This window comes from Bombus affinis, chromosome 12 (assembly GCF_024516045.1).
Source record: "Bombus affinis isolate iyBomAffi1 chromosome 12, iyBomAffi1.2, whole genome shotgun sequence".
Classification (NCBI taxonomy): domain Eukaryota; kingdom Metazoa; phylum Arthropoda; class Insecta; order Hymenoptera; family Apidae; genus Bombus; species Bombus affinis.
The window spans coordinates 500983-518290 of record NC_066355.1 but is presented as its reverse complement, the minus strand read 5'-3'; the positions used below and the strand labels follow the sequence as shown (position 1 = coordinate 518290).

The window sequence follows — 17308 nt, the reverse complement described above, 5'->3', positions numbered from 1 at the left end:
GACAACAGTTTTGTATTCCATACATGGTATTATTTTGTGATAAATATTTACCCTAGAAATATCAAGATTTTTCAGAAAAAAAAAAAATAATAATAATAATAAAAAATAACTGACGTAGAAGAAGACTGTTCAGTGTGCGATGAACAAGAAACTTCAGCAACAGAAAACGGCATGGAAACACATGAAAAGCTATTTACAACCGAATCAGAGTTGAATATTATAAATAAGCGTTTACGTAAGGGCAAAAAGGGAAGAAATTATCGTTGACGGCAGAGAGTGAAACTGGGCCCGATAGAACAGTTTGGAAAGAAATAGATGCAAGTCTCAAACCTGGCAGGACCTATCATCAGTTCATAATATTTTTAGGAATATGCTAAACGGCATATAATGAAAGGACGAGTAAAGACGACATTTTATCTTATCATTGATCACCGTATAAAGAATCATATAATAAAATGTACCGAAGAAGAAGCATTTAGAGTATTGGGGATTAAGAGGGAACTAGATACAACAAAACTAGATGCATTTATTGCTCTGTTATATGCCCGCGGTGCATATCAGGTAAAAAATTTAGATGTCTAATATTTGTAGAATAAAATTTGGAGACCTGCATTTGTTTGAAAAACAATGAAGAGGAATGACTTTGCTGAAATTATAAAGTTTATACGATTTGATAAGAAGAGCGAAAGAAGCCAACGTTTACGAACCAATAAATTTGCAGTAGTATCTATAGTATGGGGCCAATTTACAGAGCATTCACAGAATTGTTATAAACCTAGTGCATACATTACTTTTATATAAAGAACCGCGGAAAAAAACCATGCAATAAAACTATCAACAAGTATTACAAAAAACTTGTCAAACAAAAAGTCAGTATTCAAGTAAAGATTACAAAATTACGAAAATTTGTTTAAGATGCGGGAAATATTTATGCGGCAGTTATCTTCATAATAAGATAACTTGTAAAAAAATGCAACAAAGTTGAATAAGATATATCTCTATATAAATAAAAATGTAAAACGATTCTATTTAAGTCTATAATTGAAATTTAAAAAAAGTAAATTCGGACGAAATTTTATGAAAGTTCATCATTTTATATACATTTAGTTATAAATTAACCATTATCTAAGTTAAATCATAAAAACTATTACTTCTTTAATTACCGGTCATTTTGACCGCACTCGGTAGGAATAGGTATACACGAAGTGTCGGTAGGTTTAGTGTTGAAGACTGTAACGCTGATCGTCTGAGTTTCTAGAAAGGAACAGAAAAGAGGTCGACTCGATCGGTGGAAATACATATTCATATATTTACATAGTTGCATAGTTTAGTCTGGTGACGGAATCGCCAAATCTAAGATCATTCGTGAAGAAATAGACGCGGAAGATCAGAGTATCGCACGAGGAACGTGAACAAGCGTCGAAATTAATAAGCTGAACTAACGAAGGACTGTGAACAAGGTTATTGATGACTTTACGTAAAAGAAGAATGTTAGCATATTCATCATTATATAGAGTACGGGGTCGTAGTTGTGGCGACGACTGTGAATTGGACAACAAGTGTGCATGATGAAAAGGAATTTGCGCAGTGTCGCATTTATGCTCACTATTCGGTTCCCCGAGGAGTACGCATAATAAAATGTAGCCTGTGTCCATCCGGTGAAAATGTACTTTCCAACGGTTAAAGAATTGTGTAAATCGGTTGAACAGTTTCTGAGATACCTCGAATGCATATAAAGAGACCCTCTCTCTTTATAATATTAATGTAGATAATTATTTCAAGTTATTGCATGTTTAGAAGAAATGAAATTAATCAAAGTCTTTTATCGTTTATTTTGTCTATATACTCTAACGCATTCCACATTTTCCTAATATATTTTTTACATTAAACATTTCTCTTTTATTCAAATTCAAATTTGCTATCTATATGTACAATAAGGGTAATTTCATAATTATACTATGAGAGTTTCTTGTTTTTAGCGAAATGCAAATTTTTACAAATTTTTTTACTGCATTAAATAAAATATTACATATAAATATGAAATTTTGGAGAATTTTTTAACGTATCTGAACTTACCTGAAGACTAGAAAGACTATTATCACAGTCGGTAGTATCAATATCATTCAAATTGACACCAGATCTTTCCATCTCAGCGTACGTTCCAAAGGGCAATTTTCCTAAACATTCTAATTTCATAATGTGCATTTTGCTACGCAAATGCTTCGCCAAGTGACCATGTATTCTGAATGCTATTTTGCAGTCTGTACATTTAAATGGCCTTGGATTGCTGGTGGTCGCTGCTCCGAACGTGGAAGTCATACTAACCTGTAATCAAACAAATTCGAAAATTCAGTTCACGTCTAAAGTATCGAAAAATATGCATGCATATCGCATTTAAACACGAGATTTGATGAACTCTAGAATTAGGAAAATTTCATTCTATCTTCTATCGTAACCAAACTCCGATAAATTCAGTTCACTGTGATCGTATGCAACTTTTTTGCTTCTATGAGTTTAATCACCTTTAAACATTACCGTAAAACTTCGTTTCTTTCAGTCACATTCCATTACTATTATTCACATTCCATTAATTATTGCATTGATAATGCAATAATTAACTTTGTTCGATTAAAATATTGGATATATTATGGAAATGTAAAGAATGAATAACGATTCGAGTCAATATAAGGTACGCTCCTGAAATTAATATCGAATTATAAGAGAATAAGTTTTAAATTTGTCTGGAAATTTAACTGAATAAAAAATATATAAATAAAACGCGTTCTTCTTATTTATATCACATGATCACGTCAATTCATTTTAGAAAAACGGGTGCGACATACAGATGAAATTCTATGCGCACGATATATTTCAATATAAATATCGATGCCTTAAATTTCCAGTAATAGAATAATGAAAGAGGAGAAAAGCAAAAACAATCATAATCAGCACATCCGGGATTCTAATGTTAGTGGCTGTCAGAAGTTTGTATGGTTTTCCAAGCGTGATAATTTTAAGAATAAACACCTAGGAACAATAATTATTTTAATTTAAAAGTATTTACTCTGAATGAGGAAAAACTGTGCTTATTTATAATGCAAGTTCATTCTGAGCACGTAATTTTCCTCTAGCGAAAGTTATCCCACGTCTAACGCAGTTAGTCGTATATGTTTGTTTTACGACTCTCAACTTGATTTCAAATCAAACCAAATTCAGAAAGTTAATAACGTAGTCGAAAATTAACAATAAGTTAATAACGGAAGATTTGGAACAAAAAATAATTCAAGATAGTTATATAAATTAATAATGAAATAAATAGTAAAAATAAGAAAGATTATTAATTTATATTTTAATTTCTTTTTAGTATAGTGATTAGTTTAGTATAGTAAATATATACAATTTAGTATAGTAAATAGGAATATAATAATTTATCAGAAAATGGATTAGTATGATTTGTTGTTAGGAAAACAACTGTTTCATTTGATCAAAATTATTAATATTGAATACTTGTAGGATGAAAAGTGAAATAACAATTGCAATTATATTTAAACAATATTTCATAAACCTATAAAAATAGTTGAAGATTGTCTTTATAAAAGAGTTTCGAACCACGCTAATTTATGATTTGCTATGCGTCGAAGATACGTCATATAATGCGTCTTTGAATAAGTCCTAAAAAATGTTATTATATAATAAATAGAAAGATATGCATTTGAAAAAATCATCTTAAAATTTCCTTCATTATTGCAGAAAAACTCCGTAGGAACCTCTGTAGAAACAATTTTTGTATATCTTTATTGATTTACTAAATATTTAATTATTCTGATTATAAGTTAACTCACTTATTGTACGCCGCACGTGCATGTGCACGTATCTTTACAGAGAACAGTAAATAATTCGCCCCTTAACCGTAAGATTTTATTCGTCTTTAATTTTATGAAATAAATTTACTTCGTCATGAGTAGATTTGTAAACGATTTGTAAATGATTTGTAAATCAGTCCAATATAGTACACTTGTAAGTTCAATTCATTACAATACGAAAAAATATAACGAATAAATAGAAACTTTATATTTATTTCAGGCTGCGTTGCTGTACGAGGATTATTTAAGGAAAGTATTCAACCATTCTGAATATGTATATCTCGAAAGCAGATTGTGTGAGTTTGATGTAACCAAACAACCATCTGAAACGAATATCACTATGTGTATGTGAACAGCCATTCTTAGCGAGGCCATTCAATATTCAATTGATAATGAAATATCGCTGAGTGAGTTTACGTTTTGTGTGCCTGTTGTTACATTTACAATGACTAAGCGAGTAAGTTTTACCATTTCAAATATCAGTTTCAACAAACAGAAGTTTGCACAAATGATAAAACACTATATCATCTACTTACGTCTGTTAATCCTTTTATGTCTCAGATTTGGCACTCTGTCATTTATAATCAACAGTCGAAAACTTACTCGCTTAAATGCGAGGATCACAAAAATATGAACTCACTGAATATCGTAACGTGCATTGCCAATTGGATAACTACAGAAGAATTTACATATACACTGGAAGATTTGTTTCAAATAGTCGTTAAGTTATATCAATTTCATTCGGTTTCGAAATATTTAAAACGGCTGGGTATTTTTGAAATAATTCTTGCAACCAAGTATATTATAACGTAATCACTGTACCCGGTGGACGATCTTATAAATTTTCAACTAATAAATATATGATATATGTAAATACTTGTGAGGGAGTTTTCAGTCGTAAGATTTAGATTTCTTCCATTTATTTTTGTTATTAAAAAATTGCTTATAAAGTAATAATTAAATAAATCACCATATACAATTTGAATCACATTTAACTGCTTCAATGGTAATATTCGTTTGTATCTCCTAGGAAAACCATACCAGCTGTTAACGACGCTCTATAAATTTACCGGTAGATAATCCCCGTATAACGCGTTCCTTTTAACGCGGGACGTGCCCCTACGTTATACAGGGATCCACTGTAATTATATTAACAATTAAAGGCCGAAAATTAAGTAATTAATCAAGTAATTAACTCGCGATCATTAGACAGTTTATTATCGTAATGAAATATGTAATATTTAAATATAAAAAGTTGATTACCTTATTGTGATGAGAAACAGATCTTTCGTGCTTTGTCAAATGACCCTTGGTTCGAAAAGAAACCGCGCAACTTTCGCATCTAAATGGTCTCTCGAAGTAATGAATGTTGATATGCAACCGTAACTGACTAGGTTTGCTGAACACCTTGTTACAAATTCCACAGACGCTTCTCCCATCTTCAGTCACACTGTAACTACATTCAGTAGACTCAGTTCTTTCAACGAAAGCTGCTTTAGCATCGAATGTGCTAAAGGATTATCAATAAATCGAACATTTTATAATTCTACCACTTTCCTATAATCTTGAATTTCTATAAATTCTCACATTTTCCAAGTTATATATAAACTGTTATGTTATTCTCTTTTATATCTATTAATCGAGTGTAGGGAAATGGAACTAATTCCTTATTTGGATTATCAATATATATACTGCGGATAATAACTCTTTTTACAATGTATCGTTACAATTGTATTAAAAATGGATGAAAAACGAGGAATATCTGATAGTTTTATTAAACCTTACATATGTATTTTATTTTTCATTTATTTAACGTACTTCCCCCCGTTGTTATGTACGGGAACTTTATGCGTTTTGTTACTATTGATGTAATGCAAACATATAGTATCCAGAAATAGTGCAAGTAAAAAGAATAGCGATATTCCTTATTTTGTGCTCGATATTCTATGTTTTTAACTTATACGTCAAATCTTTAATGTTATCCTATGTGGATATCTATGCTTTGGAACTCTGCGATCTTGTTTGACAGGTCTGTCAATCCCTTATCATGAGCAAACGTAGTAGTGTCAAATGCGCTGGTCTTAATAGAACGAATTAATCCCATTTTATTAATGACTACCTCGGTGTACCAAAAATTCCGATTAACACGTTGATTGCCACGACACCTGTATTCGGGTGTCAGCAAAGTTTCTGGTCGGGCCACGTAACCCACATTCGAGTGTCGCTTATTTGACTACTTGCGAAGGATCGTCGTAGGTATTTGAAAAGATATTCCATAATAATAAAACTATTGAATTGTTATAAAAGTAATACGAAAATGGTTTATTAAAAAATTATTTAGAATATAAAACTTTAAAGCATTCTATACATAACTGAGGTTGGTCGGGACAATTTGGACAATAAGTTGTTGTTTCCTTCAAATTCTTTTGTGCCTTTGTTTGGTCCATTCGACGTCTTTTAATTGCATAACATAGTTTGCATGCGCACCTAATGCTTCTTTTTCCGAACGGCGATATTATGCCGACTCCGTCAAAGACAAGGATTTTTTGTATTTTCAGACAACTCTAATAATTTTGCAACTAATAATTGTCTAAATATTCTAATACTTATATTCTTTCTTGTTGCAATTTTGTAAACCGTCAAAGCGTTTACGACAGAAATTCCCAGAAGGAGTTGAATGCCAAGTTTTCTGTACCATTTCATCCCTTTTCTAATTGTGGTGGCATAAAAAACCATTTGGTCGTAATAATTTATACCACACTTTCCTTCATTATATTCAACAACAGCTAGTGGTTTTAATGTTGCGAACAAACGAAACGAAAGATTATTCTTGAGACCGTCATATGAGCGACTCGCATTACTAAAATATCGATGGGAGCACCTAGCAGAGAACGCTTGGTACTGCTGCACGCGTGGCCTGACGGAGATTTCTTTGAAAACACGCGTGGCAGTCAACGTGTTAAAAGACAATTCGATTAAATTATCCTATCATTATCCTGTACTAATCGTATTTTAAGTAAAAAAAAAATCATATTCATAACTTTTAATAAAATTTGAGATTTCTTTGTCTTTCAGTATTTGTATCGTACAATGATAAAATCAGATTAATTTCTTAACAATTCCTTATTAGACAAAGAAAGATGATTTGCAGCGTGAGTGTTAATTATTCCTAAATCTGACATCGTTGAGTTATCAATAATCACAACCGTTTATTTCTGTCTAAATGACTTAATTTTCCATTTCATTTCAATTAGTCACTACTGGTCTTTATCACGTGAAAATACAAAACAGAAGTTAAGAAATACTTGAAGAATAGGTAATCGAAATGATTGTGGGTCATCGAATGATGCCAGTTAAAGTTAAGGAACTCGTGAAGTGTTATTACCACTCAATTAAAACTAACATGTGAAATATCGCTCACCTGACATAATTAGGTGCAGGTCCATTGGAGGGCTGCAAGAACTCGGCTTGTGGTTTAGTGGTTGCAGCGTTAGGCGAGGGCGATCTAAAACCGGGTCCACCGACAACCATTTTCCGCGCAACCGTATGTTTCATACTCTCTGCTATTTCTTTTTCTCTGTGAATCGATTCGATATCGAACGACCGTCGATCTATGACGATATTGTTCTGATAAATTTTCTCTCTGATTTCCATCTTGATATCTTCAGTGGTATGCTTCGATACGTGCTTAATCCTGGAATCTATCATAGTCATTTGCATCTTGCTAGGATCGTTATAAGTCGTTACTGGACTAGTCTCTAATTCAGCGTTTCTTGATTTCGGAGATGATTGTTCCGGGTAAATGTCCCTCTCTCTCGGTTGCTTTTCCATCTTCGTGTTTCCTACTCGGTATTGTTGTTTAATTTTACTATCCATAACGTGTCGTTCAGTGAGATATGCTTGTAACATATGCCCCTCGGCATCCGGTTTCCACTCTCTTCCTTGTATCGGTAGTCTTTCCATCGTTTGAACGATCGTTTGTAACAGTACCGGTTCCGAAACGGGAGTTAAAATATCTGCTGGCTTGGCTCTTTGCGGTATGGAAGAGGGCAACGGTTGAAGGGCTGGTTTCGTCGTGAGATCCATAGGCTGTGCCAAAGTATTTCGCGAGTCGGTATCGACTCCGTTCACCTCGATGTCGGAACTTTCTTTTTTCGATGATTGAATCACGGTCGTCCTCGATTCTTCCGGAGCGGTTCGGCTCGAGGGAAAATAGTATCGATGGGACAATTCGTTTCGAACGAGAGTAGTTTCTTGCGTGGTGACAGTTTGGCTGCTCAAGCAGACGTTGTTGCTTATCGCGGTAGATGATACGTTCGCGGACCTGGAGGTCGTTGGGAAAGTTAGAGTGTAAGGGTAAGTTGTCGGTCTTCCAGACGGTAGAAGCCCAGGAAATCTGTTTGTATTACGTTGCGATAGACTTAGCAAACTCTGTGCAGCTTCTTGCTCCTCGCTTCCGGATTCTTCACTCTCCTCTCCATCGCTTTCTTCCTCCTCTTCCGAGGATTCCTCGGTATTTCCACCTGCAGCCAACCGGGCGATAGCTTCTTTATCGATATTTTCATCACAGACCGTCGTAGGTACCGGAACAACGCCGAGCTCGACGCACTTCTTGTAATGAGCTTTCGACTTCATATGTTTCGTCAGGTTGCCTTTGGTTTTAAAGCTGCGCATGAAAGAAGAAATATTTGTAAATATTTATAACGTATAATTGTATAAGTTATAATATACAGAATGATACACGTAACTAAAGCCACTACTAATAATAATACTGCAAATAATAACTTGAGCGTGTTGATTCGTCAGGAAGTATACGATACATGTTACCTTCAACCTTTCTTAAATGAAACTCAAATTTTTCTTTATAACGAAAATTATGAATAACATTAAAAAAAGAATAATAATATGTATTAAAATGGCTATTAAACGACTGTCAAAGGAATTCTGATAATTAACGCGCTAAAGTTTAAGTGAGTACTTGACTCGTATATGTAAATGTATCTTTCATTATAAATAAAAATTTAACTTTTATCTGAAAAATCGAAGATGACTAAAATGTCTAAAAACAAAAGTGATAGAAGAAAATCGAATAGTTCGCTATTAATCCATGTAGCATTCATCCCAAAAAATTTTCAATAAAGTCGTTATTTTCAAAGTTATCGAAGCGGTTCTAATTAAGTGTTTCGCTTTAAATAATATTTGGAACAATTCTAGTATAAATATCGATTTGTTAAAAATAGCATTTCGAGCATATAAAATAACATTTCATTTGAAACAACGATTTTGCTACAAAATTTCAAATTAAAATTCCCTGAAATAACAAAGTTATACCGTTCCAAGTCAGCCATGTATATTTGTATACACGTATGAACCGTAGTTAGTAGTTACGAATGTTTTTCTCAGAATATTATTTCATGAAATAGTATCACAGAAATTATAAAAAGTGGTAAGCCGGTTCAATTTAAATTTTGCACAATTATTTCATATACAATCATGTAACGACTATCCTAAAATTTTTCTACAATTTTTGTTTAGTATTATATATACGTATTTTTAAAATGACAATTAAGAATTACGAGAACAAACTTTACAAGAAATAAATATTTCAAAAAAGAAAGAGTGGATTAAATCTAATAATCTAATATCTTAATATTATTAAATTTTAGTGTTAGGCGTAAGTATGCTGTCTTAAAAGATAAAAAGTTTACTTTAAAATCATTTACTTTCATCGGAAAGCATGTCGAAAGCATTCATGATTTTAAGATCTCAGTTCGTTTGACATTGTGCAATAACAGTTTTGATAAAGCTTTCGCATCGTAATCCTCATTATCGTTTCTAATACCATACACATATGCAGAAATATTAGAATTAATAAAGCAGATCAAAATAGAAGGAAACGTTACTTGTTGCATGCTACATAATTAAATACTGCATATTTAAAAAATAGAGTTACGTTTTATTCTAAAACATCGCAATCCTTTCAAACATTTTTAGTTTTTTTTTTTCTACTACTTTGTATTTAAACAAAGAAATTAGTAAATGAAAACATATTTCACAAAATATTTGGAATTTTTGAACATGTTTATATTGCCAATCAGATATTCATCAGTAATGCGAAGATTAAATATGAATAAAATGTGTATGCATTTCTAATAGATTTCCAATAAAATTTGTCAAATAATTAATTCTCTTTGGCAATAAATTGTAATTCCTACGTCAATATAATAATTTTAGTAAAAACCTGTATGCAGTTTATGTTATTTTTTCGAATTTTTCAACGACGTTAACATTATTATCTGTTCAAGTTTTATCTTGTAAGGTTCATAACTTAATGTATACAACATAACTTATATGTAGATAAATATATGTAACAGATATAAAAGAGATAATGAAAAATAATGGAAAGATATAATATGTTATTAATAAATATTGCTATTATTCTTCCTCGTCCTATTTCTTGTGTGTGTATGTGCGTGTGCGTGTGTGTTTGTGTGTTATTGTTATCCTTTATGCATAATGTTTGTGTTATACGGTATCATGATGTAAATTAAGCAGGTTTCATTTCCTCCTTTCTTGATGAATATTAACGTCTGAATATGTATATCGTTTGTTACATGTATTTATTTTATCCGCATGTATAGGGTGATTCATAAAAGTACGTCTATACTTTCGGGAGTGAATCTACATTAAAATAACATGTATAGCTCCTACGTGTCAGTTTACGAGATAGAGATGATAGAAGAAAATATTCAAAATCCACCTCGTGCCTCGACACATGTTTCGGAATCAAACATATCCTAATCAAGCATTATGATATGATAATTTATTATCTCTTTTCTATCGAATCCCGTTTCGTCAACAAACAACATGAAACATGGCAAAGCAGGATTTTCTGAATATTGTCTTGGGAACAATTCGCAAAATGATTCTTCGCAAAATGAAGACGTATTCTGCTATATATAGTCCAATGTCAAGCCGTGCAGAAACGTGTACCGCGGTAGTTTCCTTAATTATCTGTAACTCGAAAACTGTGATACATAAGACAAACATACAAGATGTTCTTAAAACTTAAAACTTAAACGGATGTGCCAAACAGATGCTAGACTACGGGGGCATAATCTATAGGCAAAGAGACGAAAGAAATGTTATGTAAAGTTTGTCAATAAACGATTTGTTGCAGAATTATAAAGAAATGCATGAAATAAGTAATGACGCACGCAGTTTATTCAAACTGAGCAATAACTTCCTGATCAAATGTTCATTGATGAGCTTGTATCCGAAGACAAGGACAACATTTTGAAATGAGAAAATAAAAGTACTCGACAATCGTTTTTGTCATATTGCATATGATATTTTCCAACTATTAACGACACAGAATTGTTAACATGTGATACGGTCAATTTCTGTGTGGTGTGATGCGTCGTTATCTATTGCAATTTTTGTTTATAACTCTGTAACAAAGTACTTATTGACATTTCCTTCTTTCTTTCGCCTAAATTAAGTCCTTACTGTTTGGCCATTTAAATTTTTGTGGCTGCCTACAGGTATAAATATACATTTATATGATATTTTTTTATTTATTTTAATGTGTAGATTCATCCCCTGAAGTATAGACACGCATTTATGAATCATGTATATTCTTGGATGTGCACTTGCAAGGAAGATACGAACGTTTACGCTGTATAATTGATATTGGTGTACAGCCTTTACCACAGTATTGTTTCTGTCTATATAATCTTTTTCAGCGAATCTTTTTCTGCAGCTATCTATGTTCTATTGTTTTTCTGCAGTGGTAACATTTTTTGCATGCGTTATGTCAATGGTCTCTTTTATTATGTATTGTATTTCCTGTGGTTTCTCGTATTTTCATGCATTGTCATGACTGGCACGACAGTATTTTTTTTATTTTTACAAAGAATTGTCTTAAACCATTTTATGAGCCACTTATATAGAAGTACAGTGGACTCGGTACAACGCGTTTCCCTCTATAACTTGGATTCGTTTAACGTCACACTCATAGTCCATACACAGGGTGTCCCACATTTTAATGTACAATATTTAATTGTTCTGTAAGGAAAGTTCGGTGTGCTCTGCAACTAAGGACAAGACTGAAATGTCGTGTAACAAAACGATCGCATATGCTTCATTAAGTTATAAGAAACTTACAACGAAAGTGTAAAATGCGACGAATGTACGTTAATATTCTTTTTCTCGGTTTAGCAGAGGATAAGACAATATATATGTATAATATTCATGGTAAGTGTTGATATATGGCACATACATGAGAGTGTATTTTATACATGTAGGTATGTTTATTGTTTATGGTTTTACTATACGACGAAAAAAGCACGCTATTTCATTTTAGTTTCGTCCTGGCTCGTGAAATAAGAGCCGAGGGTTTCCAAAGCTGCACGTGGAGAAGTTAAACAAAACAAGTCAATTAATAAAGACGATCGATACTTTGAAATATCTCGAAAGTGCTTGGCCCTATCAAAAAAATGTTTGAACAAAAGTTGTTGGTTTGTTTCAAAGGAAGCATTATTATTGCCAATTATTTTTCTGTAAATCGATTAGTAGGTCTTTTTCAGGGTCAACTCCATTTTTTTAAATCGAACCATGTACTTTTTGATACATTAATCGAACCATCTCCGCATTCCGTGTAAAAGGTATTGACTTATCTATACTGAAAAATCACTAATTTAGCAGATATTTTAACTTGAATTTCTCAAATTTAACATACGAAAAACAAAAACAAGGTAAACGCAAGAATACAGTTTCGTGTCTTTCCTTGGTTCCAAACATCCTCTATATTATATAGCTTTACATGTCATAATTTTGTTAAAACTTCTTAAGGAAACATTTACGAACTTTTTACTATGTGACATTTTAGTCTTGTTTTTAGCTATACGACACATTAGCAAAATTTATACACTAAACTACGGGTACCCTGTGTAATGCATACATATGTACATGTGGTTGGTATAAATAACGCATGTTATCGTGTACAGCGCATATAACGCTGTTTCCTATAACGCAGAACGTATCCACCGCGTTAAACGGTGGCCCACCGTACTTGTCTATATTTGGATCTTATATAATATCGTAGCTTTCGCCGTTTAGGTACTGCCTTTTTACTCCTTTATCTTTCTCGTGTCTTATCACGCGCATGCGTTTCTGTGTATATGTACTTGTAGATTTTTTCTCTTTTAGACTGAGCAATATATTTGTATCAAATCAGCCCGATTAAACAAGTTTCTGTTGTGCGTGCTATTGTGAAAGTAGTTTTATATCTATTCAGGTAGCCGTGTAACTTTACGATTCTTTCGTAGCCATATCTTTTCTCAATAGTGTTTGGCATCTACTGCTCGATAGCAATATTTGTCTTTTTTTCTTTTTTATCTATTACATTTCGGTAGAATTGTCTGTAATTTCTATTGAATTATACGTTTTGTACTTCTTTTCCATTTTATCTTCTATACTTTATTACTATTATTATTATTATTATTATTGTTGTTGTTGTTGTTGTTGTTATTGTTATTATTATTATTATTATTATTATTATATATGAAATAAAGAAACGTTTTAATTTTGCAATGTATTCAAATAAACAATTGTAGATATTGAAGGAAATAAATGAAGATTCGTTAAAAACGACTTACCTAAAAGCGCAATGTTTACACGTGTACGGCCTTACGTCCGTGTGCGTTCTGATATGTTTCTTTAACATGGATGGCTTTTTACAACGAATGCCGCATTCCTCGCAAACGTATCGGCCTCGACCTTACATAATAAAGAAATAAGTTGAAACCGTTAACCAGCACATAATATGCTATTTACGAAAAAGATATATGTCTCAATAGACGCACACATAAATGCAAATATTAGTTGTGTAGTCATATACCTATACCTTTAACGTGACAATATATATATATGAGAATACAGACTGGGGCAGAAATCGTAATACAAGCGGATAATTTCACGCAAAGAAATAAAACAAAAATTTGATATAACATTTTCATCACAGACTTCGTTTTCGAGAAACTCGAGTTTGAACTACATGTGAGAATATGTCGAAAACGAAGAACAACATTTTTCATAAGGTGTTTCGTTCTTTTTTTTTTTTTTCTTCGAGGAAAACAAATTTAAAAATCGCGCGCGTTTCAGATTAGTTCGTAATTAACTTTTAAATGAGCAAATATTATATTACATTTTTTACTTATTTTCACATCTACAATAACTTCGTATTGATTGTTTATTCATACGAAATCTGTACTTGTTAGTTAGCCACGTTAAAGTATATTTGACAAATTTCCAAATTTGATTTTATCCGAAACGGAGCGTCGCGTGACAAAATTTTATTCCATATTTTCGACTCATTTTTTCATGTAGAATTACCCCATGCCCAATTGTACTATGATTTCTCACCCATCCTGTACAATGCGTGATAATATTTCGCTTTTCTTTTTCTCAGTCCTATACAGAAATTTAAAAAACTATAAAAATAGTATTAAAATAACAATTTTGTATAGTTTTACACTCGCTAGCTATTTCACCATTCGCCCTTTCTTCTAATACTTCATCCTCTTAAAATTTGTACTCTTTCTTCTATTACTTGTTAGAGAGATATTACGTATAGTGACTACAGAAAGTATTTGTACACCATTGAATTTATACATTAATTATATATTATATTATATAGTAATTAATCAGATACGATTATAATACATTTCACATCATTTAGTAATACCTTCGTACGATTATAAAAGCCTGATAGTATGTATATGGAATGTAAAACCTAATAAAAAGACGCTCCATCGGAAAATAAGGTACGTACAAATACTTTTCATAGCCTCTGTCTGTAGATATAAACATATCTGACTGGCTTACTAACTGACTTATTGCATATTGGAAAGAAATTCGCATATTCGTTTTCTGATACGTTCCAATTTCTCTGAATATCAAACGTAAACAAACAAGTGAAAATACAAAGAGAGACAGGTGTTGGACTGCGCATAAAGTCAGTACTGGAGTCGAAGGCAAGGCAGCGTGTGTAAAAACATGTTATATCTTTACCTCTACCCCTGACATATGTATAGTCCTCGTTGCTTTCAAATCCCCCGTCGAATATCTTAACCCTTTTCGCTTTTTCTTGCATATCGCTATCCAAACCGCTATCGGAACTAGTTGGGGTGGTCGGTCTTTCCGAGGAATGCGTCAAAATGTCCTCCTGTTTTTTCCAGGCGGTCGTATAATTAAGCGGTCTGTGCCTCGAATCATAATGCGCCATATCAACGTCAGATGGTACTTCTTTGCATATCTTCCAATTCGAGTACATAGATAAACCGTGTTGTTGTGTCACATACATCGGCTGTGGTCTATTCAGAGTGCAGTAAAATACTCTGGTCGAACATTTCAGGCCAAGATATGTATACGCGTGACCGTTCAAATAAAGCTGCCCGTAGGATTTCTTCGGCCGAGGGGTTTCTGGGCTTATGAGCGGAAGCGTGTTTGCCGTAGGGGTGATACCATGATGCTTCTTGGGCGTGAACGTGCCTGGCTTTAATGGCAACGAAGTCGGCCTCAAGAACTTGAGGCGAAGTCTCGTCGAGGTCTCGTTAACGCTAGGAACTTTTGGGCTCGTTAATCCGATCTTCAAAACGTCGTTGCCAGGAGTTTTGAAGCCGAGCTTGGGGTCCTTTGCCGGGCTGGCGAGATCCAATGGCTGGCCTATCATCGAGACGTGTCCATTGGACATCGTCTCTGGAATTCCAGCTATTGGCGTTTGTATCTTGGTGGCGTTGGTATTTGTACTTGGCGTTTGTATTTTCACCGGACTGGCGAGATCTAAGGGTTGAGGGACTATGTGGAGGCCAGGCAATCCTGGTATCACCTTGTATCCGGCTTCATCGGTGGCTAAACTCGTGGATATGTCTATGGCTGGCGTCAGGGTGTGTGGTCCAGGCATGCCAGGAACATAAGGTATAACTTTACCACCGTGAAGGATATTCGTGATTCCCGGTTGAGGCAAAGTCAGCGGGTTATAGGCAGTGATACTGGTCAGAGGATTTAAGTTCGGCTCTAGATAACTGTAGCACGACATGTTCGGTGCTATATTCGAGGTTGATATGTTCGGTATGATCGGCGCCAACATTTTCGGAGTGTTGGGCAAAGATATGGAGGAACTAGGCGTGCTGACCGCCGTACGCGGTGGTTTGTGTACCATCGTGCCTCCCGAGTGAAGACCCGATCTAACCACGATCGAAGCGGTCTCCGAAGTGACGCACTTGCTGCTGACGATCTGTTCGCTCGTAGGAGAGTTGGTTTGTCGCGGCTCGATTCTCATCGTCTTCGTTTCACCGGTATTGTCCAATATCCTGACTTCCCCGCCGAACATTTGCAACGAGTTTGGTCGTGGATACTTGCTTAGCTCCTCGAGAGATCGTAACGTGGTTGGTACAGGGTCCGATCTCTGTTTCTTCATGGGTGGAGCGTACGCGTCGACGAGCCTCGTATTGCCCAACAGAGGCCCGGGAGAGGGAAGGGGTTGCAAGGTGTTGTAATATTCGGAAGACTTGGAATCAAAATCCGACTCTCTTTTCTCCATTTCCAACTGATAATCTCTTCGAGGACTCACGTTGCCTTTGCAGTAGTACTTACGATGAACATCGAGATTATCGATACTTGAGTAAGGGATATTGCAGGAAGGGCAGAAATAGCTCTCGTATTCCGTCGTTCCCTCTTGACTCGAGTTTTGATTTTTCAACAAGAGATCCTTGATTATCGAACTTTCCGAACCGTTCGGATAATCTTTACTTTCTTGCACAAAGCTCTCACTGTAACATCGTTTTCTCGAAGCTTCTTCCGCGGATGAGAGATTCAACGGCTGATCGCTAGATTGTTTCGTTTCCACAAGGCTTTGCTGTCTTTGAATCAGTTTGTGCAGTCGCGGATCTACCGCATCGACGATCGCTTGGTTGTCCGTAATAATTTTATCAATATGTTCCTGTACTTGCTCTGGGTTTGGTTTCGGCATGGCGGTAGCGGCTGTCGAGGAAGAACTGTTCGTGGAAGAAACGGAGGAAAGGGAAGACGTTTCGATATCGTTGTTGACACACTGGAGGGCCGTGTGAAATTTTGGCTTGTAGATTTTCCCCGTTTTAATCGTTTTTACACTAACTGAAGTCGTCGTGGGCGTCGATGACGGAGGGGGTGGTGGTGTGCCGGTTCCGTTGCTCGCACTGTCGGACAAGCTTATGTCCGAGTCCTCCGATACCTGTGAAATGATCGAATGTTTTTACGTCACATGTTTTCTCAATCAAATCTTACTTCTAAGTTAAAAACCGAGTGTTAAAGTTGCATTCGCGATCTTAAATAAGCGTTAATATCAGGCTTTTTTCAAACTCTGCGAGAACGGGACGTTACGTATTTTGATGACTTTGTATCGG

General features: G+C 34.4%; 1 protein-coding gene across 2 annotated transcripts in view; it reads right to left on the bottom strand.

Annotated features, from left to right (window-relative positions):
* LOC126922406 (transcription factor HIVEP3) overlaps nt 1-17308 on the bottom strand; it is a 72450-nt gene that overhangs the window by 8459 nt on the left and 46683 nt on the right. Inside the window, exons 3-7 of one of the 2 annotated variants that reach the window (XM_050734965.1) lie at nt 14937-17136; nt 13523-13643; nt 7285-8529; nt 5127-5319; nt 2077-2325 (exon numbers count right to left, since the gene is read on the bottom strand). In XM_050734965.1, the coding sequence (XP_050590922.1) occupies nt 2077-2325; nt 5127-5319; nt 7285-8529; nt 13523-13643; nt 14937-17136 (4008 nt within the window). Of the gene's footprint in view, nt 1-2076; nt 2326-5126; nt 5320-7284; nt 8530-13522; nt 13644-14936; nt 17137-17308 lie in introns of those variants that run through there. The other variant, XM_050734966.1, reaches the window with a different exon arrangement.